The sequence below is a fragment of the Ambystoma mexicanum genome, chromosome 1q, assembly GCF_040938575.1.
Source record: "Ambystoma mexicanum isolate Mex_15411 chromosome 1q, UKY_AmexF1_1, whole genome shotgun sequence".
Lineage (NCBI taxonomy): Eukaryota > Metazoa > Chordata > Amphibia > Caudata > Ambystomatidae > Ambystoma > Ambystoma mexicanum.
Genome location: NC_090922.1, coordinates 926,644,403 through 926,670,424, shown reverse-complemented (window position 1 = coordinate 926,670,424; position 26,022 = coordinate 926,644,403). Strand labels below are relative to the sequence as shown.

The 26,022-nt window shown below is 44.9% G+C and overlaps 1 protein-coding gene across 1 annotated transcript in view; it reads left to right on the top strand.

Annotated features, from left to right (window-relative positions):
* SLC30A7 (solute carrier family 30 member 7) overlaps window positions 1-26,022 on the top strand; it is a 529,473-nt gene that overhangs the window by 456,092 nt on the left and 47,359 nt on the right. The window contains exons 9-10 of the mRNA XM_069641566.1: window positions 12,637-12,727; window positions 15,731-15,880. Of these exons, the coding sequence (XP_069497667.1) occupies window positions 12,637-12,727; window positions 15,731-15,880 (241 nt within the window). The remainder of the gene's footprint in view (window positions 1-12,636; window positions 12,728-15,730; window positions 15,881-26,022) is intronic.

Here is a 26,022-nt window from a genome sequence, read left to right as displayed (position 1 = left end):
GTGCTAAGTATGGTTGATGGGAGAGATGCTCAAGCTGGCTTTGTGATGTGGAGACTTTCACCAGTTTAGTTTGTAAGAAACACTCCATGTTAAAAGCGTTAGTACTGGGTTTGTCTGCGCCAAGTGTTGGATGTGTATAGATTTCTCTTGTTTTTCCCAAACATTAAAGTGATGTGTTTGGGGGTGGCGGGCAGTGAAGGATGGATCATGAACTTGAGTTCAGTAATAATAAATTCTTAAATGGTAAGCTGGGTATAGTACACCATCATTTTAAGGTGGCCGGCCTCTATAGTGAAGGATTGTAATGTTCTGATAATGTTGAAATGCAGTGTTTATTTGGCTCTTCAGTGTCGTACAGTCCTAACCATGTAAGTCAAGATGTTCCACAAGGTTACTTGCTGTGTCGGGAAAGTCTAATATTTAAGGCAAGTTGACATTTTTACAAATCTTCACTGTATCCGATGACATGGTAACGATATTCATATGCGGTACACATGTATACAATATCATGATCCATTCTAAGTATACCCAGCTGAGGTATACGCTGAAATTAAACCCTTTTAAATAACTCATGCAGCAGCTGGAGGTCAAAATCTATATGAAAGTCCGGGCCTGTACAGATGAGCTAGGTTGTCATTCCTTTTTTTCAAGTCATGGTGACAGACTGTACAGGGTGATTTTATAATCTTGCAAATGCAGAACGCTTATTTTGTTACAAAGCAATATACATTATACAAGACACACCACTCAGTACAAAGCCATGGCAACGCTTTTATTCTGCACATATAAATATTATTGTGATAAATGAGAAAGTTATACTTTCGGTAGTTAGCAGGTTAGGGGCCATGGAAAGAGAAAGTGAGTGCAAGAGATATTTATAAAAACATGAAGCATGGAGGCTACGTCTCCACTATGACTGTGTAATCTTATCCCTGAAATGGCAGAGCAGAAATCTAATTCACATAACAAATGGGACCTTTGTGATACAAAGGAATCATAATATTTTAGTTGTGTTGTTGAATTAGTATTTTTACAACTTGCAACCAAGTTTGCCAAAACGGGGCAATTGCCATAGGGAAACGTCAGTGGGAGTGTCCTTCTTGTTTATGTTATGAAGGGTTTTACCAGCGTAACAATCGCCTAACCATGATCTCAGCGCTATTCATGGTGGAGGACTGGACAATGATTTATGAAAAAAGTGAGACGACTTAAATTATATATTAATAAGATTAGTTTTTAATTTTTGGCTGAAAGTCAGCAGACTAGATTTTTTCCAAATGTCGACAGGCAGGGGAGTTCCATAGTCTGATAGACGACAACAGGAAAGAACGGCCACCAGCTCTTTCCTTCCTGTACTTCAGTCTTCTGTTCTGACGCAGTCTGGAAAAGTGAACCTTGAAATAAGTATTCACGTTTTTTGCTAGAGCTGTTACAGTAGGATTTTGCGCACACTTGAAGCTTATGCATAAACCTTTGAAAATAATTTTGGTTTTTCACGGACAGCCAGCAAAGGAACCAAAGCACAGGAGAGATATGCTGGTACTACTTTCGTTTACTTAAGAGCCTTGCTGCCAGGATTTATACTCTTTGTAGTCTGCTTATGGTGTAGTCTGGCAGGCCCAGATAAACGGCATTGTTCAAATCCAGACGAGAAGAAATTGAGGCATTACAAACCAGCACCTGATGTGGTTGTGCTAGGTAAGGGAAGATTTTCTTTAATTTCCCAACAATGAAATGGCATGATTTTGTAACTGCTGAAACCTGAGCATTCAATGAATTTGTCATCAATAATAACTCCCAAGTTCTTCGCTTCTGCACTCTGACTCTGGCATTTGCCGAAGGATTCAGGCCAACACGTGAGGTTCCAAAGATTAACTTTGTTTATAATTAAGACCTCAGTTTTGTCAAGGTACATTTCTTTTTTAATCATTCCGGTCCATCCAAGTCCTAATTGTAACAAGGCAATTCTTGATCCGGTTTTCTATTTGGTCTTTGTTTTCTCTCAGATCTACCAGGATCTGGGTATCATCAACATAAATGAAGTATATTACCTCAACCTGCTGGAGAACAAGCATTAGGGGTTGTAGATACAAATTAAACAAAAGAAGGGATGGGGACAACCCCATAGGCACTTCACAATCCATAGTAAATGAGGGTGAAAGAAGCTGACCCATCTGAATGTGCTCGGTAAGGTTTTGTAATCCACTTCCAGACCTTGCCCTGAAGATCTATATTGTGGATCCTCTGCAACGGGATTGCTGGTGGTCAACGGTGTCTAAAGCCGCTGACCGGCCCAAAAGGATCAGGGCCGGCCACTCATTCTGGTTGACCTTCGACCTAAGAGAACCTGTTCCTGATAAGGTAACCAACTCTGTACTACGCAGTGGTCTCAATCCAAGTTGGGCATTGTCCAACAGGCTTCTAGCTTCCACTACATCTTGAAAATGGGAGACGTTCTCCCATTCAGTTGTTTATAGGGAAAGGGTAGCTGAAAAATCGGGTTGATAGCTTGACACCTCGGCAGGATCTAGTGAGTTTATTTTAAAAAAAACAAAGTTTTAATCACAGATCGTTTCCACATCAAGGGGACAGTTCCAGATGATAGGGAAGCATTAATAATAGAGAGAATATTGTCGCTATGTAGTGAGCTTATTTCCTGCGCAGATTTAATGGGTAACAGGTCTAAAGGAGAAACTGAGCTTTTTGTAGTAACCAGAACGTGGTTAAAATTGGCTCCACTTAGTTCTGTGAAATCTGTCCTGATGCTATTTGATGAATGATGAACCACTTCAAGAGCGTCAGATGACGCTTTGTTGGCCAAGTTTACTTGGGCGACGTCTTTTCTGATCTTTTTAATCTTGCCTGTAAAGGCAATAAGGATAATTGCATTGCAAATAGTTGGGAGGGATTAAGGATCGGACCACTAGAGACTTTGCAGAGCTCTTTAACTACCTAATATAGTTTTGCAGTGTTGGGCACCATATCAATTCTATGTCCATAATAAGCTTTCTTTGTTTAGTTATTTCTTTCTTGGAGGTAACTGGAGTTGCTTAAGGTGATCAAGATCATCCTCCGTTCCAGGGCAGTGTCACTTTGTTTCCAAATTTCTAACCTTTCAACGTAGGTTAAGTTCTTTTGAAAACCATTTTGCTTTGATGAATGGTGAGAACATGACCTTTGTGCAAAGAGCGGGGCAAGAATATCAATTTTAGACGAGTTCCTGCTCAAATTCACATAGTGAGAGGTTGGGGTCTCCATAGTTTCATACTCGTACGTCCCGCCCCCTTTCCTCCATCCTTGTGGAAGTCCCTCTAAAATGGGTCCGGTACCGGAACCTTTGGCTGCGAAAAATGTGAGTTACCCCTTTAAATTTAGTACAGCGCACAGGGGCATGGTAACGCCCCAGTGGCACCGCCCTGCAGCGCCTCACCTCAGTCTTTTTTGGCACAGACAGACTTTTTGGGCGTTCCGTGTGCTACCGATTCTTTTCTTTTTCAATTTCTTCACCTCCCTTCGGTGCCTTTTCCCCCGGGGAATGTTGGCAGCAGGAGGCTTCATGAGATGCGCTTCCTGCGATCAGTCGTTCCAGACCTCAGACCCCGATGCACTCTGCCTTGAGTGCTTTGAGCTCGATCACCCTTGGGACACGTGTGTGGCTATTGGCTCTCTCGGTCATTGTTCGTTGAAGAATCGATTTTCCAGCCAGAGGGAGATTTGCAACACTTCACTCTCCCGGTCATCTGAAGGACTTTGTGGCCAAGACCTTGCATCACAAGAAGGCAAGTCCCTTATTTTCTAAGACACCCCAGCCTGAAGACTCCTTCTCTGGCCTCCATCTGGGAGGGATCCCCCAGACTCTTACACTGGTGGTAGGCCTGAGGCCAATAAGGCTGCCGACTCCCTCGCCGAGGAGCCCAGGGGCTCTCCCGGGCAGACTACCAAGGGGCACTCCAGCTCTGCTGCTTCTTCTGCACCGGGGTGCAAGGGACTTTCAAGATCCGGTTCCAGACGCAAGCCTGAGGCACGGTCCCATACGACAACCAGCTCGGCGGCTGAGGGCAAAAAGCCTCCTGGAGCCCACTCGGAGGTCGTGACACAGGGTAACAATTGACTTCCAGCCTGCTGGCTAAGGGCCTTAGGCCTACCTGAGCCCTCTCCGAGGTCAGTGCTTCGGCTTCAGGGTCAGGACACAAACAGTCCTCTGCTATGTCAAACTCAGCAGGAGTTGCGGGGCTCCCCCTCCTAACGTGTTGTACAGGCTCCCAAAACGGGGGACCAGAACATGGCCGGACCTGCATGGCCGTCAGTCACCTTAGATTCCGACATTAGGCCTCCCGTGGCCCCATCGCCCTGAGAATGGGCGGCCCTGGGTGGATCCAGTCCTCTTCCTTTGGGGAGCAGTTCCAGACCACAGGGTTCAGGCGGGTGGTCCCCACAGGGCTATCTTTATGCCACCCAGCCGTTCTGATACCCTTTCCAGGTAGTGGGCGTATTGAGCATGACAGAAGGCCCATTGCGTCAGAGGACCTGGTCTCCCCTCCTTTGGATGGAAGCAGTGTTGACATCTGGGAGTGGGTATTGTCGGAGGGGATTTGGATTTCGGCAGTTCATCTACCGGGGGACAGGAATGCGGAGGCAGACAAGCTCAGCCACTTGCGGTACAACACCTATGAGTGGGAATTACACCAACTCCTTGTTACCTCTCTTCCAGATGTGGGCTTTCCGTATCTGGACTTAGTCGCATTGCCTCACAACTCCAAATGTCCCTCTTTGCATCATGGGTGGGTCAGGGCCAGGAGTCGCTGAAGGATGGGTTCCAACTTGCTGGCACTACCGCAGGTGATACTAGTTTCCTCCTCCTACTCCCTTTGCTCCAGCCGACCCTCTGCAAATTTTGGGCTTTGTTGAGCTGCAGCCTTACCCTGATCTCCTCCCCGCCCCCGGCCATCGAGGGCGTGGTTCTTGGAACTCCTCCAGCTCCAGTCCTAGGGGACAGTCCATCTTCCGATCCCCAGGTGCGGCTTCCTCACTACGCATCACAGTGCAGTGGAACACCCAGACCCGGCCAAACTGGCACTCTGCCTGCTGTCTGATCAGCTGAAACTTCATCCTTCGCTATTCTCTGAAAGTAATTAGGAGATCATACAGGAGGCCGTCCACTCGCTCGCAGTACAGGAGCACAGGGACCATACTCTGCACAAGGACAGGGCATTGACCCGCTCTCTTGCTCCTTGGATCACGTGTTGTCTTTTTCTGCACATCTGGCCTGCTCAGGGGTCCAGGTGCATACTTGTCGCACTTACCTTGCGGCCATTGGGCATACACAAACTCACCGGATCAGACTTCTCAGCGACCAACCCGGTGGTTAAGCCCACCTAAAAGGCTTGACTAGACTGTTCCCACCGGTGCATAGGCCCCATCCCATCTGGGACCTGAATGTGGTTCTTGCTGCCTTAAAGCGTAAACCTTTTGAACCAATGGCGTCGGTCGTCATCAGATGGGTTACTCACACGGTGGTTCTCCTGGTGGCCCTCATTGCCGAACGTAGAGTGAGCAAGCTGCAGGCTCTGTCGTGTGAACCCTTCACTACTTTCCACAGCAACAATATAATCTTGCGCACTCATCCAAACGTCTTGCCCAAGGTGGTCTCACTATTCCACTTAAACCAGGAAATATGTCTGCCCCTGTTCTTCCCAAAGCCACAGTCCGAGGCAGAGAGGGTTTTGCAATCCTTGGATCTGCAGAGAATGCTCAAGTTCTTCCTCTCCCTGATGAGCTCTTTCTAGAAGTCTGAAGTGCTGGTTGTCACATTTGGTGGCACAGTCCCCGGCACCCAGGCCTCTAAGGCCTCATCGCCTGTTGGATGGTTGAGGCCATTTCAGAATCTTTTGTGGCCTTGGGTAAGATGGTGCCGGCTGGGATCCATGCTCACACCGTGGTCCCCTTTTCAGAGGAATGTTTTGTGGGAAGTCATTAGTAAGGCGGCTACATGGGCCGCTCTGTCCGCTTTCTGTAAACACTATTCTCTGGATACCAGCTCCAGGCGGGATGGAGAGTTTGGTCAGGCGGTTCTGAGGAACCTTTTTTGCTTCTTCCCAAGTATGAGGCATGTGGTCAGAGCTCCACCCAGCTGGCTTGCTGGAATCGCCCATAAGGATGGAGGAAAGGGGACAGGACGTATGATTAATGTGAGAAACCTGAAGGTGTCTCACCCGCTAGGCCTCGGGGGGGGGGGGGGGGGGGGGATCTGTCATCCAGGTGGCCAGGACACGTCCGTCGCTATTGGATCCAGTTCCTGGAGGTGGACCAGTGCGGGGTGGCATCATCTTGATGGGAGGGAGGGGGCCCTCGGGGAGTGGAAGTGGGACACCGACAGGTGAGACACGGTATTCCCTTCCCTATAACACATTTTCCCCATCCTACCCCGCAGGATAGTCAAATGTTCTACCCCCTGACCCCCATTTTCCGACACAAACACTTTCTTACACTGTGAAAGACAACAGACTAACACCAGAGCCGAATACCTGACATGTCCCAACACAAGAGTCAGGCAATTGACAATAACTATGCACTCCTGACGCCCCTTTCCCTTTCTCCACAGGGATAAAAGGCGGAGCACGAGAGCACACTTTGAGCAATGCCGAATGCATGAGGAAGCAGATATTCCAGACCAGCAGTTCAAACAGAGGAGAAGGGCAGAGAGACCTGGAGGGCCGACGAGGAGAAAATTGCCCTTGCCTTTTTCAATTCAGACCTGCGAAGACTCCGAAAGGGAAATCTTAAAACCGGGAAGTACAGCTGGCATGTGGTGTGACGGGTGGCAACGGCACATGGAGCCCTCCCGCACTGGTAACCAAAACGGGTAGAAGCGCTTGCCGTTGTTGACTCCCGAGACAAGAAACTCCTACAGTTTAAAAAGCCGGTGAGCCAGAGAAGACAGATAGTAAAACCAAACTGTGCTGAAGCCCAAGGTTGCACGCGGCAACCTTGTTTAACAAAGAACTTGTGTAATTGAACTTTAAAGAAACCCTAGTAAAAGGTTCAGAAGCAGAGTGGTCAGGTGTCGCGGGCGCTCATTCGAAGGACTCTGAAGCCTTTTTTGGGGTTGGGTTGTTGAAACTACAAGAACCAAGAGGCCTTTGGAGAGGCCAGCGTGAAGTGTCCAAAGTGGTCCTACGAGTGTCGAGCAAAACCTCTTGTACACTCGAAAATCTTTGATACATTGGAGAAAACTGGTGGAACTGTGAAACTAGCCAATGTGAACCCGACAGAGGGATGCCTGCGAATTGAGGGTAAACTGTGATATACCCATGAGCATTGTGATGACAAGTTTGAACACGGCTGAGGGATGTCCACAATGAATAATTGTTTCAGAGGACATTGAGACTGAGTAAAAGACTGTAGTGAATCCGTTTGAGGGAGGCAATGTTGCAGGAAATATCGGAGCCTGGCTGAGGGGGATCCAAGGGATGAGGAGCAATTGCCGAATGTGAAAGATTACCAAAGGAACTTTTGTTTATGGTTCAGCAGGACTTCTAAGGCAAGAGACTTTGCAGGAAAGAGACTTTCCCCTCAGGAGGTCCTGGCATCATTGAAAGGAACTGTAACTTCGTGCTGGCAAGGCCCAGGAGTGTGCTTTGCTCAAAGATCCTGCCTTGTCCCATGCTAAAAACGGGGGGAAGGGAGACCCCAGCCATACCATCCTGACTTATCATTTGGTGAACACTGCTTTCTTTTCTTGTGAACATTATCCCACACTATTTTGTAACTTAGTTGCAAAGATTGGCAATAGGTTTTTTAGTATAGGCCCTTTATATTTGACAAGACGCCACTAGGACTCATTATTTTTTGATGGGCGTAGCCTGCTCCCATCTTAGATTAAGGTTTAGATTAGGCATTTTTCTCACCCATTATACAGTTTAATTAAAACCCTTGAACTATCACTTGTATCTGTGTTTACTGTTGCCACTATGGGTTCCTTACAGTAATTAAAGTTACCGTAGTGACTAGAGTACTCCTAGTCCTTAGTCCCCTTTCCTCCATATGTCCCACCCACCCTAATCTGCTAGCATGCCAGGGGTTAAAATTGTCAGTACAGCCAGGTTTACAAGTCTCCGATATGTCAAAAGGGGACTGAGGTGAGGCGGCTGAAGGGGTGGGGGGCGTTCCTGGACCGCGCCCCCCACGCACTATAGTAAATTTAAAGGGGTAGCTCACATTTTTCGCTGCCAAAGGTTCTGCTACGGTCCCCAAGTTGGGGGGGGCGCCCACAATGATGGAGGAAAGGGGGCTCAGGGCTAGGAGTACTCTTGTCACTACGGTGAGTAACTTTCATTTTTAAAACTGGGAGAGGAGTAGCCAAGTTCAAAGTGGCTTGTTTCTTAACTTTTTTACAATATCGTACAAGTACTCTTGAGTTTGAGGTAGTGATAAGTGGAACCGGATTGCATAATGATCAGTCCAGGATAGCTTTAATTGTGATGATGCCCCTTCCTCACAGGAATGCATAAATATTTGAGCAAGTGTGTGGCCACCTTATGTGTTCGTAAGTCAATTAGTGGTTGAAGGTCAAAGTCTTCAAGGGTGTCAGAGTTGCATCACATTATTGTCCAGCCTCATTTCTGTCCAATAGTCTACTTGAACCATAAGCTTTGGTGTCTTTACGGTAAAGACTTGAAACCCGGTCAGAGAGGTAATTAATTCAATTAGTCTCTGGCCTGGGGGGGAGGGGGTTCTGTCCAGCAAAATAAATTTGACTAGGTTTCTAGATCTGGTTAGTTGTAATGACAGGAATTCAGTCTCCGATTCCTCTGGATCAGTCAAGATGGATACTGGCAATTCTTCTCTGTGAATAACTAGACCCCCTCCCATTTTCCCTGTTCTGGATTTAGATAGATGGCTGTATTTCACTGGGGTCAACTCTGAGAGTAGTAATGTTATTCTTTGTTAATTATTCTTTTGTCTTTCCTTTTCCCTTAAATATGCCATGGGACAATGAAGCCTGACATGAGAAATACGGTCTGGTTAGGGCATGAGTGCTGGGACGAAGAATAGGGGTGCTGGTGAGGGAGGTTATAGACTGACCTTTTATGCTTATTGGTAAATGGAGGTGGGGGGGCAATAGTAAAACGGAATAACCTGGAGGGCTGCACTCACTGGTTCATGAAGAGCAAGCAGGAAAGACTGTCTTCCATCAGGTGGTATTGTTGCCTTGTGTCAGTGTTGAGATGGATTTCCAAAACCAGCCCTCGTTGGGAAGATTTTGAAAGGCCATCCCATTTATGGCAAGGAAGGAAGATGCTGAGAGGTTATCCAAAATCCAGTCAATGTAAGATAGATGAGCAGTAGTCTCAGGAAAAGTTTGGGAGTGGTCTAGGGCTACAATGAGGGCACACAGAGGAACACCAATAATAAGGGTAGACGGTATATATAAATAGTTATTTCTTTTTTGTGTGCATTTGGTTAAAAGGACTTCAGCCTTTAGAAAACACTTGTATCAATACTTCAAATTAATTAGATTCAGTAAAGTCACTTGTCATGCATTTCTTGCTTTACAATATTACATCAAGAAGAGAAAAAAGGAAATTTAATGATAAAAAATGACAATAGAGGAAAGAATTCTAAAACACTAAAAAGGATAAAAATGCAGATCAAGTCTTTACATATTTGGCCCACTTTTGATAAAATGAAAACTAATAGCGGCTGTGCCGAGTGTTGTGTAAGGGCCACCTGGCTTGTTCCCCATACTATAGAATGTCCTACAGGAGGTAATAAAACCAGTCTCGTGGATTGCATCTGCCATGATCTTTTTTACAAGCTCTGGACAATGAAGAGCCCGACAGTTCCTTAGAATTGTCCGATTTTAGTGGTCATCCATGAAGGTTTAGTCAACTATGTCTCACAGGAATATAGTATCTATATATGCTGTCATTTTGGTGGTTTTGCCTCTATATGTGTATTCCGACCATTCTTCCAAAACTCGTTAGTGAGGCCATTATCACATCTCGCAGATGTTTTGATCTCTGTTGTGTGAGCTCAGGGCAGACCAGTATCAAATGTTGAAGGGTTCCGGCTGGCGCTCTGCAGAATCTACATTCGCTGATGCCATCTTTTTCGTCTTGCGTACAGTATGTGGTTGGTTGGTAATAGGTTTAGCCTGAAGTGTAAGAACAGTTCTCGATGTTCTGAGCAAGGGAATGTATTCAAGTGTCTCGGAAGTGTGTTTACAGCTCTTATGCGTTGATTTAGCTCAGCATGGAGCTTGTATCAGGATTTCTCCAGTTCAGACTCTATCCAGTCCCAATCTTGTAATTTCCATTTTTCTGCATCCAGGTTTCTTTTCAGTGTTTCCAATTCCATGGTCGCTACAGCCAGAATTGCTTGACAGTGTTGGAGTCATTGTTTGTACACCCCATGACTTTGATTAGTCTCATTATGAGTAAACGTATAGAATTGAATGGCGAGTCACTGGTAATATATTTTCGGTAAAGCAACGGTTTTCCAAACAACCATGGAGTAGATTGAAGATAGTCCCAGCTCGTATTTTATTAAGCTGATAGGCATGCGTATTGGTAGATTTAGGATTTTCCACCAAAATATCCCTTCCAGGATTGCCCATTATTTCCAGGGGAAGCAGAGGGCAGTTTCGGCACCATACACAAGAATTGGGACAACCTTCTGTAGAGAACATTTTCCATATCTTCTATGTATTACCATATTTATTAGGCCTTTGGTTACACACTAAGCATATAAAAATCACAGGTAAGTATTGCCACACAAAAACATATACACATTCACCATTAGGCGAATAGAGATGCATATTCGTTAGTTACCAGTGTTAAACAGATGAGCAGTCGGATGCAGGGAAAATGAATAAAAATATTCAGAATAAGCCCAAGTACAGCTTCCCTCAGTCTTATGACTTAAAGTCCAACCCTAAAATGGTATGGGGGCTTGGGCCCAAAAGTCAAAGGCTGCAATATATAGCCTCTTCAGGTAAGGTATTCCGAATTGATGCAGTGGGCTGTGGTGGTGCTCTTGAAAGTTTTAAAAGTTAAATAAGCATTTACCCAAATTCAGGTAAGTACCCCACTCTATCCTATTCACCAGGTAAGACCTAGGAAAGGATCCTTAACCCAGGTTCAACAACCAGAGGCTCTGTACTAGGGAGTTGGGGTCAAAGACTTTATACCCAATGGAGTACAAGGAGGGACAGAAAGAATGGGTGAGGTGAGAGGAGGGGGGGAGTTAACATACCGTTTGTCTCCCTGTGCTCCGTTGGGTAACTTTGGGAATAAAGTCCTTGACCCCATCTCCCTCTTACCTAGCCTCTGTTCATCAAACCTTATGTTAATGAAGTTGCAATCCTTTTTTTCTAGAGTTTCGGTAAATGCTGTCAACATTTGGTGGTGGTAGAAACGGAGTGCAACTGAACACAGGCATGGCATGTGTTTTTGGTCAGGGATTAGGGGTCCGGGGTCACTGATAGTAGTGTCGATATCTGCTGACGGCAAACCACCAGAAAGCAGGACCCACTCAATTGCTTTGTTCTGTAGAGTTATCCCAATCATTTCCCAACCTTACATTTCTATCTTTAGAATTTCTGTTGTGTGCTTGTTTTATATTAACTTTTATCTTTGCTTATTAATTAGTGTACACCTAATTTTAAAGGTAGTTTGAATTGATTCAGTAGGTGTTAAAATAAATACTTTTTCCTTCACAGTGCCACTCATTACTATTTACCATCATAATGTATTTTTGTAAAAAGCTTCATGATGCTTTCCTCCCGCTTGTTTGTTCTGCAATAATAGGTGGTAACATTGTTCGACAAAATAATGTTACATCTGTCCGATGGATGAAGGGCTGACTTGGTTCTTGTGGGAGTTGAACTTGTGACCGCATATTGCGTTCAGGTCCTTGCAGAGAGCCACTAACTGTACTGTCTCATCAGAAGAGCCTAGGTGCCATCTATATTTGTAAAAGTCAAAATGTGTGCCTTGGGGGAGCGTTGTTCCTTATACAATTCCACACCGTTTCACCAATCTGCACAAAATTGTGCATAGTTACCTGTTAGGACATGACATTTGGACATCCCAACCCGTTCCCCGGATTTCAGCAGCTTCACACATGAGATGGTTGCCTGAAATGGGTAGAACATCAATATGGTCGTAGAAGGACCGGTCTCGACACGAGGAACAAAACTCGAGGTCCCTATGGGACCTCGAAAACCACATTTCAAGGCCCTATGATGCACCGCAATTCACTGCACCACACCAGGGTGAGGCGACATGTGGGGAGAGTGCACAGAAGGTCCCAGTATTTAGCCGCACACCAACTCTAACTCCCTCCCCGTGTCTGCTAGGGGTATGTCAGCCAGCCACACACGCCCATTCTCAGTGCAGTTTACTGCAGAGCACATCAAGCGATAAGCTAATCGGAACAGTGACCTACACGATCAATGGTTTTCAACAATTGATGAGTGTTGTCATGTCTGTCTACAGAACCCGGTCAGAGAGCGAGTACTTTTTGCTACTATGTAATAAAATTGTCTCGATATTATTCCTAAAGAAATGTCTACAGGTGTATGGAACTGCCTTGCACATGGATGTTAACCTTAATTATGTCTTCCTTTGCTAGTGTCGTCCCACTGCTGAAGCAATCGATTGGGATACTGATGCAGCGAACGCCTCCCTCATTGGATCATGCTTTGCCTCAGTGTTATCAAAGGGTTAGTGCTATGTTTACAAATATTTGAAATCACTGAAAAAAATGAATTGTTTGGGGAATTTTTGCTGCATCTGAGTAATACTCTACTTTCCAAATCAAAAGTTCTGTGTGCAGTGTATGATTCTTGACTGTCTCGGCTCCTCATTACGTTGATTGCAGCAACTTAACATTCCCAAATGTTTTCAATTCTTGATCTGGACAAGAAAACCGAAAAGTTGTACATAGCTCTAAAAATCCAGTTTCAGGTCGCCTGAATATGCACTGCTCCTAAAGACTTTCAGTCAAGTTTGTTCTGTGCACCACCATCTTTTGGTACCAGTGTACCTATGACTTGAGAGAGCTGGAACATGCTGTGTGGTAACTTGATTTGTCCAGATTTTAGCCAATCAACTCCGTGGTTGCGCTTGTTCTTGCAAGGTTTTTAGTGACAGTTGGCATAATCAACTCGTACTTTCAGCAGTGAAAAAATATGGCTCTGTAACTGGGGCATTGACTCCATAGTTTTATGTTCACGCCAAATACAGAAAGCACCTTCTATCGCTTGGAAATCCTTTTCCTGTGATTTTGAATTTCAATGGAGCCCACGCTTTAAGAGTAAAGCAATACTTCTTCCTCTAGTGACTGCATCACTGTTTTGTTGCAGGGTCCATAACTAGAGGTGGGGGAGCCAGAGATGTCATGGGTCAGGCCGAGCCAGGCCGAGCCTTGTGGTCAGGCCTGGCTCTAGGAGCCCACCAAGGCCGGAGCCCAGGAAATGGCTGCACAAAATGATTCCTTGGGGGGGGGGGGGGGGCGGGGGGGGGTAGGGGGAGCTGTGTCAGGGTTAAAAAAGGTGACAACCCATCAATAATACCATGGAGCAATGAGTTCAATATGAAAAGGGTGAGCTTTAAAGTGAACATTTGTCACGCTTGTGTTTCTTTTTTGCTGCGAATTCTGTGTCAGGGCATCCTATTTATCTGGGGGGCTGGGGGCATGGAGGTTATCGGACTTCATCAGTCATGTACAGTAGCAGAACAATACTAAAAGGGGAGGTGGGGGGCACAAAGCTGCCTGCATGTGAACCAATGACACGCATGTGATCCTATCTTGCTTCTTTCATTGTGACAATTTAAGTATTAATAGTACATTTGTAAAACCAAGAGGTGGTCTGTTTAGGCTCGCATTGCTTTGCATGCTGGTTATTGTAGGCTTCAATTCAGCAAGGAAACAAAACTACAATCCATCCTTTATCCTCAACATATTACTAGAATGGTTTATAGATTGTCAGGTTGGTTTATTATGTCATTTGTGCAGGTTTTTAATCATCTCTTTAAAATGGGTGGGAATTCTAGCCCTTTTATTTGTAAATATTTTATAAACCATTCAATTGCCTGTCATGACCACACCCCCATTGCTCTGGTCACTAAACCCTCCACACACATCCAATGCCACAAGAGACAAGTTTCCAGATTCTTTGCATTTCCAGCATGGTCTATGATGTCATGAGCAGTGTATGGTGGTGGGGGCCGATGTAAAGAGCGCAATAAACCTACCATTCGTGAGAGGCCAGGAAAAGCACGGTACCCTGGATTTAGCCAGTAGTCCTGCCCCGGTTACTGCGATCCTTGCCCGCAGGGCTTGCTCAGTATGCCTTTTGGCTATGCCATGGGCATAGCGACTACCGTTTGGAAATTTAGATCCCATAGAAGGTTGTGGCTTCCATAATAGTGGGAGGCAGATTTGTAGTAGTATCCTATAGTATTAATGACACGCCCTTGCGCCCATTATGTGTAACGCCTTTTCATCATCTTTGCAGCTTAGCATCTGAGAATCCACAATGATAGCTGGGCAAAAATATTTAGTCATGCATCAGCCAATCAGTGTTGGATTCCCAATGGAATTTGTGTGGGGGACTGTCCGCCAACCCTTTGGATGAAATCTAGATAACATATTTTGGGGCATTTTATAAAAGGAATTCGAGAAGGCCAGCCACTGCTAGCGAGAGCGGTGGGGGCGGCGTGGTCTGTCTCAGTTCAGGGAGCTCTGTGCATAATGACCCTAAATATTTCTTTAATTATGCCCCAGCATTCCCAGTGCCGCTGCTCCTTGATCTTAACATGCCCTTGTTCATATTTCCTGCCTGTGTACAGGCACGGAGAGCATCTCAATATCATGCAAACTTAAGTACCGGTCTAATACTTAAGCTTTCGTGGCAGTGATCTGGAGGCATGCCTTTTATTTGCTGGGGGTGGGGTTGGGGGGGAGGGGTGGGACCTTGTGCGCCCGCACCCTTTCATCCAGCGCTGTATTACAGTGGCGAGCAAGGATGGGGCCTGATGCTGGCAGGCGGGCGGAAGAAGGTTTCTCAGATGGCTCCTTTATTCTCACCAGTTGGGTTTTTAACAGCCGAGCGTTGCATAATTAACCGGGTGCCCAGCATTTCCTATATGTTTGGCTACCTATATAACCTCGGTGCCCCTGGTTACAGAATGTTGTTGCCTGCAAAGACTAACTTTGAAAAACTGTATGACTTGGACTTTTTAAAGCTAATTGCAAGGTGCGAAACAAATGTGCATATTCAGTCTAATAGTACAAGCCACCAGTAAAAACGATGCAAGATCATTTTTTTATTTTATTACAAAGGTTGGCTATTCATACAACCTAATGAGAGTCCAAACTATTGCCTGAGTATTTTGGGTGGTGTGAAGGTTCGCTATTTTAGGATGAATTAATTATTTTACAGAGAACATTTCTCCTTGAAATAACATCGCCAAAATGTTTGTTATGAAAAATATGTTTTAAATAAGTAAATAGAGATAGTGTTTTAGTGTCTGAGCAGGTGCATTATATCTGCCCCGGGATTGTCAAAATCAACACAGCAAAAGCAAAAAGGACCATGTTTTTTCCATTTCTCTAAGTTCCAACATATGCTGTGAATGTTCAACTAACAGAATGACATAGACAAGCATATCCAATGTAAATGCTGGAATGATAATGGCCAATTTGATCACTTTCATGACAGGTGCAGCAGTTACAAGGAGTCTACAGTCTACACGATCCCCACTTTTGGACTCTGTGTACGGAAGTTTACATTGGAACACTGAAGCTTCTAGTAGCCCCAGATGCTGATGCAAAGTGGATTTTAAGCCAGACTCACAATATTTTTACTCAGGTAGGATACATGATCGGACATGAATCTGTGATTTACAGTATGATTGCAACACACATTTTTCTTCAATCTCTGAACAATGTTATTTTCATTTTTAATATCCATTCCTAGCAAAGGGACTTGGATTCTTTGTCAAATTTACAGACAGGAATAAAACACTGCAACCTAGGATTTTACTTCTTTGCCAACCAAGGAATCTTGCATAGTGAAGATGGTCAATAAAGGCAAAAACATACCAAAGCTGAAAAGTGTCATATTTGCACATCCATGCTGTAATGTAACATGCACTTTTACTGCACCATTTGCACTGTAAGGGCCTGCCAGCACCGAGGCTCGTCAGTCCTCCTTGCATAGGGAAGTTCAGCTCAGTATAATGCACATGAGTATAGATGTTCAGTGCATTATTGTTAGGGAGATTTATCATTTGTATGTTTCATCCTCTCCTAGTGAGACCCCCAGCACCTTTTGTTGCACTTGTGGACCTTTTTCTTTCTATCTTGAATGAGTGGTGTCTTTTTCCTCTAACTTTTGGAACTTGGTTCTCTTTGGTTTACTTTTACTATGGAGTCTACTTTCCTCAATATCTCTTTTAAGGCATCTGTGTTTAACTTTTTGCAGCACACAGCTTCTTATGGGCAGTGGTGCTTGGAGCCCTTTGGGTTCTACTGTGGAATTTGTTCCCTACCCTTACTAATTACAGTTCTTAAGGATAGAGGGATACTTAGTAAACCGTTTTAGGAAGGATACAATGAGAGATTAGCACACACCACCGTATGCCTAGTATCCCTCTATCTGCCCCAGTGACGTTTTTAGTCACATACACAATCCTATAGTTATGGCTGGTGGCAGTGGACGTGTTCTACCAACTATTGTGCTATTCTTTTACCACAGACTGTATTCACAGCCTCAGCTGTGCACAATAGGGTCACCTATGTGTTAACATGGTGGCTCCTTTCTTTTTTCACCATTTCTATCGTGGTTGTTCTTTATTAGCCCTTCTTCTACCATTCTGGGAAGGGGAAGTACATGTGTGTGTTTTGCCTTTGGCGGGAACCCTTGGATGTCCCTGCCTAGGCTCCAGTGTGTCTGGGCAGGCAGGAAGTCGGGGAGGAGTTTGCCACTCCTCTTTCCTTTGTCTGACTCAGTGCCTGAATGGAACCAGTGCCCACTGGAAGGCGCCCTTTCTGTAAACTGCTGAGAGATTGCAGAGCAGTGTGTGCTGTAACTGAATAAAAGGTGAGGTTCCTAAGATGAAAGGCAAGCCGACCACTGGAAACTGTAGTACCGAAGAAGACTAGAGACGCCTGTAGACCCTTTGAATCACATGAAGCGACCACTGCTGTCCTCATCCAGATTTCTGCTCGACAAAGGAGCTCCGAAGAGGACTCCTCCTTCCTTTTGGCTGGTAGGACCATCCAGCCCTGAGACGAGCTACAATGTGTGCCATCTCCCGAGGTTCTGTGCCTTTCCAGAGCTACAGACTGCGAATCCCAGGAGACCTCCGACCCAATTGGAGTGCATCATCTTTGAAAGGCTGAATCCGTCCAAGTCTTTGCTGAGCTCCAGGTGAACCTCCAGAGACATGATCTCATTCATCCAAGTCCCCTCACCAGAGTACAGGGCTTGAAGAAGATAGACCGGGCGAAGATTGTCCTTTGTTGGTGCTGCAGAAAAGGTGCCAAACCTGCAGACTGACCATAGAAGATGAAGAAATCTGTGCCAAGGGTCCTCTCTCTCTCTCGAGACTGCTGCTGAGACATCCCATTCAGAGTCCTTCCTTTCGTCACCGGTCCGAGGAATCAAGAGACAGGGTCCATCACTGCTGCACAGAGGAGAATCCAGCCACGAACATTTCTTCTAACCTAAGGTTCTGTGGGGTGAAAGGTATTGCTTACATTGAACCAAGAAGTCACTCCAGAGTGTTGGAGTGCACTAAGAGGTTCCAGGGTGTCCACTCTTGCCTCTGACCCAAGCATCCGGATTGTGTATCTTTTGAGAGCCCTTTACCAGGGTCTCCAACCTTGTGTTAACTCTGCTAGTATCTCAGTCCTAGAGACTGAAGGTACCCACAGGAACTTTTGCTGTTCTGCTGCTTCGTAACACTTGGATCCCTCTCCAAACTGACTTTTGCATAGAGTTAGGGATCAGATTTTAAAAGCTTTAGTTTGCTAAGAAAACGTCTCTAGAACCTTAAGCTCTGCTGACCAACTTTTTTCCTTCCCAAAAGACTTTCTTATGTGGTTTTGCTAACTAATTACAATTGCCATATGTGTGTTGATGCGTGAGTGCGTGGTCGTACCGATAATACGTTAGACCTGTCATTAGTGTCAAACTCTGTAACAACTGTACCGCGAGCAACTACCAACTAAGCAATGGCCTTTGAAAAGTGTTTAAGTATTCCTATGTATGTTGGTTAAGTGATCTAAGTATATTAAGACATTCCTTGTGTAATTATAAAAAAAATATATTTTAATATAAATGTATTGGTGTAAATGTTTATATGCACTACTGTACTAACTGGGTTCAGTGTACTTACCTACAGCTCACATCTTCCTCCTATGGTGGGCCTGATTGTTCTGCCACTCTACCAAGTTTCCTTGAGTAGTAAAAGCTTATACTAAGAGTTGGGGACCTGTATGCCATTGGGATAGTTTTATGAACTCTTACCTCAAGAGGATTTTAGGAAACTTCCCTTAACACTGCTGTTTAAGTTAATATTTCCAAACCTTGAAGAAACTAAAGAAGAACAAAGTTCTTTTAAATAAACAAGAGGTGAATATTCATGATTTATGATAAAAGGTATTACAATATAGGATTAATTGACATCTAGTTTGCATGAGGCTGACTTGCAGTTTAGGGTTATGTGATGCATTGTTTTCTAAGACATGAAACCGGTAAAATAAAAGGTTTTCCTTCACGCCTGATAAATTAATGCTTGGTTCCTTCTCAAGATTCCCGGATTCACAGTCTTGGCTTTCATCCTCTTTAATCCCTGTCAGGATTCCTAGTCCTTCACAAGCTTGGATTTTAATCTCTGTAATTGTTCATTTTCATTTCCTTTCTGAGTTTGACTTTTGGTGTTCACAGAAAATTCCATGGTGCACAGCATTTTCAGGGTTAACTGGAAACAACCAGCAGATTTAGCCTCCCATTCTGGATTCAATTAAGATTATGCACAGGTCCAGCTTCCCATTGAGTCATTGCTGGAGAGCAGTGCCAGGGTCATGCTCTCATTCAAGATTGAGAAGAGACCTCTTTTATGGTCTGCGGCTTCAGTGATGCAGCAGGATCCTGCCTTCTTCAGGTCTGTACAGTAGCTTCACAAATTCCAATGACTTGTTTTTTTTTTTAAAGTATTTTATTAGTTTTTTGAGAAAATAACGAAACAATACAAACTTTCAGCTGTGGTAACAAGAAAGAATAAAGAAGAGAAAAAATAACATAAGAACAACAGAAACAACGACAGTCTACATGTGGCATTGCATATGGGGTATGAGGTGACAAATTGGAATAAAGTTCTACTGCTTCAGTAAGTGAGGGGGGACAGTTTCGATTAATGTCTTCACTGTGTTGGTGTTAGGAATCAGTTTCTGCAGGACGCTGTAGTTCTTCAGGGAGGCTTGTAGTCTGCGTTGAAGCGCATATCGCTCAGGAGGGCCTTCCAGGAGGCCAGAGTGCCGCTCGCGACTTCTCCGCTGGTTGTGATTCCGTCCTGCCAGGCCCTGGTTTCAGCAGTCGTCCATCTCGCCATTTCGTTCAACCACCGTGCGTGCCTGGGGCCTGCTGGAGTCTTCCAGGCCATCGCTATGGTTCTTTTGACCAGTATGCATGAGATGTCCATCATTTTCACCACATGTTTGAGTTTGCTTGGTCTAGGGTATGTTCCTAGTAGGCATTCTCCGGGTGTCCAGTCGTACCTTTCCATTCCAGCTTCTAGGCAGGATTGTTTAGCTTTGGACCAGAGTGACATCACTTTAGTGCAGGTCCAGAACATGTGGATCATGTCTGCCTTGTCGTTCCCACACCATGGGCATGCCGGGGATACCTTCTTGTTGAATGAAGCAACCCTGTGGGGAGTCATATATGTCCGGTAGAGGACATTCAGCTGTATTTGTCCGAATCTGGAATTCCGCAACACTTTCTTGGGGTATATTAATGCTCTTTCCCATTCCTTATCGGTAAGTGGGGATTCAAGATCCGCTTCCCATCTCACCTTCAGAGCCTGTCCTTTGGGGTTAGGTTTGTCGATAAGCTTGTTGTAAAGTCTGGAAATCGGTCTCCATCCATCCGAAAGGTCGTGCATTTCCTGTAGTAGCGGGTCTGGGGTGGGTTCTTCTGGCCTGCTGTTCCACTGCTTCTTGGCGATCTGTTTAATCCTATGGTACCAGAGAAACTGGCCTTTGGATAGTCCTTCAATGTCTTGTAGCGACTCGAAGTCCCTAAATTCCCCTTCTGTGAACAAGTCTCCCCATGTGTATATGCCTGCTTCCTCCCATCTCCTGGGAGTGGGGAGATCCGCCTCCGTTTTGCACACATCCACCATTATGGGGTTATCTGGAGAGTACGGATGTTTCACTTGCCTTATGTGGCTGGTCCTGGCCCATATTTGCCTGCCTAGCCTAACAACCAGCGGGGTTTTGGAGGGTAGCCGAGGAGGGTACCATAGAATTTCTTTGGGAATTAAGTTTGTGGGAGATTGCCTCAGTAGTCCCAATTCGGCCGATGGTTCGTCTGACAGCCACTTCGTGATGTGACTGAGCTGGGCAGCCAAATAGTAGAGCTGGAGATCTGGGAGTTTTATTCCTCCTTCTTTATGTGGGAGAGACAGCGTGGCCAGTGTCAGTTTGTGCCTGCGGGGACCCCACAAAAAGTCTTTAATACAAATTCCAATGACTTGTTAATGCTATACCCCTCCTATTGGGGTTCTATTGTTAAGGAAATTCTCCCTTGTCCCTCAAACCTCTGATTGGCTTTAAGCCTTGTCGTCTTCCCCAGTATTCCTTCTGAACTGACAAATCGGATGGCATTGAATGGACCAATTATAAAGGTCTGGGTGGATATTTGAAATGCCCCATTTCAATGAATGTGTTTGTCAGTCTTAAATCTCTCTTTAGGGACCCTGGTCCCTTTCTCATGCACTGCACGTTTACCTTATAGACTGCGTTCCTGGTGGACTAGGTGGTTAGCAAACCTGAATGCTCAGTTATGGATATGGGTAGGATACAGTGTCTTCCACCCCTTGTAAAGCAGCCACTTTTGACAATTCCCCACAACCCAACCCATTCTAGGTTTTTATATTTAATGTACGTTTCTGCAAGGCTCGTCAAAGCAATAGAATAGCTTTCCTCACCGCCTCTGTGTTAACAATCAGTTTCATGTTAATATGTAATTTTCAGTTGATGTTTTCTTATGGGCATTCAGTCTTTCTTGTCTGGACAGAAATATCCCAAGAATGCTTCTTTATCTGGTGTCACCCATTCTTTGAGCCATACTCTATAGGATGACGGACCTTCGCCAGATGGTGCCTTAGTTTCCATTATCTCAACTTCAGATGTTTATGGATTTGATTAAAGTGTCAAATTCTGAAAAATCGGTTCCTTTGATCACTGGTTATGGTAGTTTTGGCATAGCTGCCATTTTCCATTGGATATCAACGCCCATTATATCAGACTATATGAGCCTTCGGGTATATATTCTCCAGCATGGGGTCTGGCATGGATTAACATGCTAATGAATATTCCCGTCGTCAGGCCGGGAATCCTCGGTATAGAAAATAATCAGTATCAGTTTCGTTTCTGATCTGTCTTTCTTAGTAGTAACCAATCAATGGTCTCTGGGTCATACTGCCCCCAGCCAATGACTGCCCTCTCCCCAAGCCCCGCCTCTGGCAGCCATCCTCAGATTTGGTAGCACGTAAAGTGGCAGTATGACCAAGTGAAGAGCCGCAGAGGGGTAGGCGGGAGGGTTTGCATGTGAATCCATGCCAGACCCATGCTGGAGAACAACAGTTACAGGTAAGTAACGTGTTCCTTCTCCAGCATGGGGTCTGGCATGGATTCACATGGTCATGAATAAGAGAATACATAGCAGTACACACATGCACAACCACGGGAGGTGGCAACAGGCTCAACATTAAGCAATACAACAACTCAACATTAAGCATTTCTTACCTCCTCACCAGGCTCACCTTAAGCGAACAGGTTGCGCAGCACTGCTTGGCCGACCCTGGACTCCTCCCCGGAGTCCCGTTCGACGCAGTAGAATCTTGTGAAGGTGTGCGTCCACCTCCACGTCGCAGCCCTGCAGATGTCCAGCAGGGGCACACCAGACAGGAACGCTGTGGTAGCAGCGATCGCTCTGGTCGAATGGGCTCTTGGACGGCCGGGCAGCGGTCGGTTTGCCAACTGGTGACAGTGCATGATGCAGCTGGAGAGCCATCTGGAAATGGAAGTCTTCGAGAGAGCCTTCCCTTGATTCACAGTCCCAAAGTTCACAAACAGCTGTGATGTTTTCCGAAAACTCTTCGTGCGGTCCACGTAGAACTTCAGCGCTCTAGCTACGTCCAGCGAGTGCAGAGTCCTTTCAGCCGGCGACGAAGGGGACAGGAAGAAAACTGGCAACACCAAGGGTTCGTTGAGGTGGAAGTTCGACGGCACCTTGGGCATGAAGGAGGGGTGTGTCCTCAGCACCACCCTCATGTCGTGAAACGTCAAGTATGGCAGCTTGCAAGATAGGGCCTGGATCTCTCCCACTCGTCGTGCGGAGGTGATGGCCACGAGAAACGCTGTCTTCCACGACAGAAACTTCAACGGTGCCGAATGCATAGGCTCAAGCTTCATCTGAGGCTTGTATTTGAAGTAATGTTTTTTTTAATAATTTTTCACTTGTGTGGCAAAAATATTTTTAAGTTTACAAACAAATTTGAATAAGTCTATTTGAATATCCACATAGTTGTTCAATGTAGAGGGTACAAATGAAAGACCCATGGTGAGGACAGCTGTTTCAGCTGGAGAGAGTGAATGAGTGCTAAGGTTGGTGATCAAATTCAGCAGTTTTGGTTCATGAGTTGTTGCCGATAGGTTTCTTCGGTGAGCCTTCGAGGGGGAGGCGTGCTTCCGCTGCCTGGACCTGCCGCCCCTTGTGCCCCTTGTTGTATGCCTGGGGTTACGATATTTGTGACTATTGGGGTTTGGAAGTGAACTTTCTTGGATTTATCCTGCCAATTGTAATTGTTTACATTATTGGTTGTTATCCTGTGGTAGTAACTCTACCATTTCACAATTTCAACATATGTCTCGTCAACAATGGGTTTTTGTTTTGTACGTGCATTCAATGGGAGTTATACTTATATGGATGAATGACTACGTCGAGTCGTATGGAAAGAAATATGATATATTTAAATGTGTTTAACAAATTGCACTAATTAAGAAGCACAGTTTGGCCACTAAGTTCTGTGCCATAGTCTAGGTGCTTCCAGTAATAGATTTATTTGCAATACAACATTACAGTAAGTACAATGGATAAAACAAAGTGATATTGCAGCCATATACAGTTTATAAAACCAAGCAAATATACATACGAAAAGGGTAAACTAAACACTGCTGAATGTTATACACCAAAGTATTTTTCACTTCACACACACTTTTTTTTAAATGTGTTCTTTATTAGATTATTCTTTGTCTAAACAAACACAATCAATGAATGACATTTTAACCACAAATTCTTTTCTTTTCAACATACATTTCATTATGTTTTTTCACGTTTCCATCAACTTCAATATTCCCCACCTCCCGTCCTCCTTCTGAGCATAGCATTTATTTTTGTTCTGCACCACATAACCTTTCTAGTCACAAATGCTTCCCTTTAACCTTTTGAGCATGTGATTTTATTTTAATTTGTTTACTTCAACTGCTTCTCACTAGTCTCTCCTGCCATTTTCACCCACGCTGGTCCGTTTTCTGCCTGTATTTATTATAGGGCTTCATAAAATTGAGTTCTGACCTATACTATCTATGCCATGCTCCACACTAAAGGGTTACCACTCCATCTCTATATTCCAACTTCGCTCAGCCACCCATCTTGTTAGCTTCTCCATTCGTTATAGCTCTTCTGCTTTTCATATTCACTCCGGTTTAGTTGGAGGTGTATTTCTCTTACAGACCTGGACTAGACAAGCCGTGGCAGCTAGAAACAAGTGTTGAACCATATGTGGTAGTCGTCCACTTTGATTTTCTCCTTCTTGGATCCCCAATAAGACCAATAGCTGGTTGCACTCTGGCCATCCCATCTAGATCCATGATGGGCCTTCTGCCCAATATCTTTGGATCACTTTGCATTTCCATCATACATTGAAATATGTTTTCTTTTCCCAACAGCCTCTTCAGCAGTAATCTACAACTCCTGGATACGTTTTTGCAAGCCTCGTTGGGGAAGGTGCCCCCTCTGGAGAAGTGTAATGCCATGCAGTTTGACTTGATTGGATATGGAGTTTTTTGGTGTTTTTTTGCAAATCTAAGGAACAAGTTAGTTACCTGTAACTCCTGTTCTCGGGCATTGTTATCTTTCATGGATTCAAATGCTCATAAATATTCCCTGTAGTCGGGCTGGGAATCCTCAGGAATATTAAATAAGTTACGCTTTAAAGCTTAAAACTGGTTGTCACATGTCTAGACTATTGCTGTCACTTTGGGTCATACTGCCCCAGCCAATGACATAGTCCTCCTTAGCTCCACCACTGGTGGCCATCTTCAGATTTGGATGCACACGTAATGTGGCGGTAGGAACCAAGAAGAAACAGCGAGGGTCGCCTGCGACTCCATGAAAGATACCAATGCGGGAGAACAGGAGTTGTAGTTCAGTAACTTGTTCCTTCTCCAGCATTGGATCCTTCTTGGATTCATATGCTCATGAATAAGATTACACAGCAGTACATATACACAACCAATGGGAAGCGGCATAGCTCTACAAAAGCAATTGAACTCGCCTCTGGAACACTTACCTCATGCAAATAGGTTTCAGAGTACTGCCTGGCTGACACAGGACTCATCCCTGAAATCCCTGTAAATGCAGTAGAATCTCATGAAGGTGTGGAGCATAGCAGTCCTGGAGAAGTTGAGCAGGAAAACACCAGAAAGGAATGCTGTGGTAGAAACTATGGCTCTGGTGGAATGTGCCCTTTGCCTTCCTGGCAGGGGTCTGTTTGCAAGTCGGTGGCAATGTGAGATACAGCCAGATAACCACCTTGAAATGGAAGACTTTGCTAGGATGTTGGCTTTCCGAATGAAACCAACAGTTGGGATGTCTTTCGGAACTTGTGTGTGTTTGTGTGTGTTATATTTAAAGCACACGCGACATCCAGCAAGTGCAAGGCTCTCTCAACTGGAGATGTGGGAGCACTAAAGAAAATAGGTAAAGGCAAAGGGTCATTGAAGTGGAAAGCATAGGAAACTTTTGGCGTGAAGGACGAATTTGTGTGGAGCATCACCTTCGATTTTTGAAAAGCCAGATAAGACGGTTTACAGGAGAGGGCTTGCAGTTCTCCCACAATCCCCGGCAGATATAATGGCCACCAAGAAAGCAGTCTTTCATGATAGAAACTTCAACGGAGCCCAGTGAAGAGGTTCAAATAGCGGGATCATCAATTTGAAAAGAACATTGAGTTCCTATGCTGGAACTTTAACAGGTGGAAAAGCCTGGAAGAGTCCCTTGAGGAATTCTTTAACCAGCCTGTTGGACCATAGTGAAGGTTGGCCTGTAGTGCAAGTGCAGTGAGATATGGCTGCATAATACACTTTAATGGATGCATGTGCTAGTACTGCTTTTGCCAGGGTTAGGGCGATATGGCAAGACTTGCGCAGCCTTGATTAGAAGAGGGTTTAGATGTTGCGATTGACACCAAATTGTAAAATGTTTCCATTTGTTCTTGTAACACAATAATGTGGAAGGTGCCCCAAGAATATTTCTGCATTAAGAGGTAAATCAAAGAATCCGATTTCTTGGGCTGTTTGGAGCCAAGCCCTCAAAGTTGGTGACGCTGGATCATGATGCAGTACTGATAGGTGGCAGATTTATGCAAGGAGCGACCAACAAGTGAAGTAGGTCAGAGTAGCCAATTTGGCGCAACCATGCTGGGGCGATTAAGATCT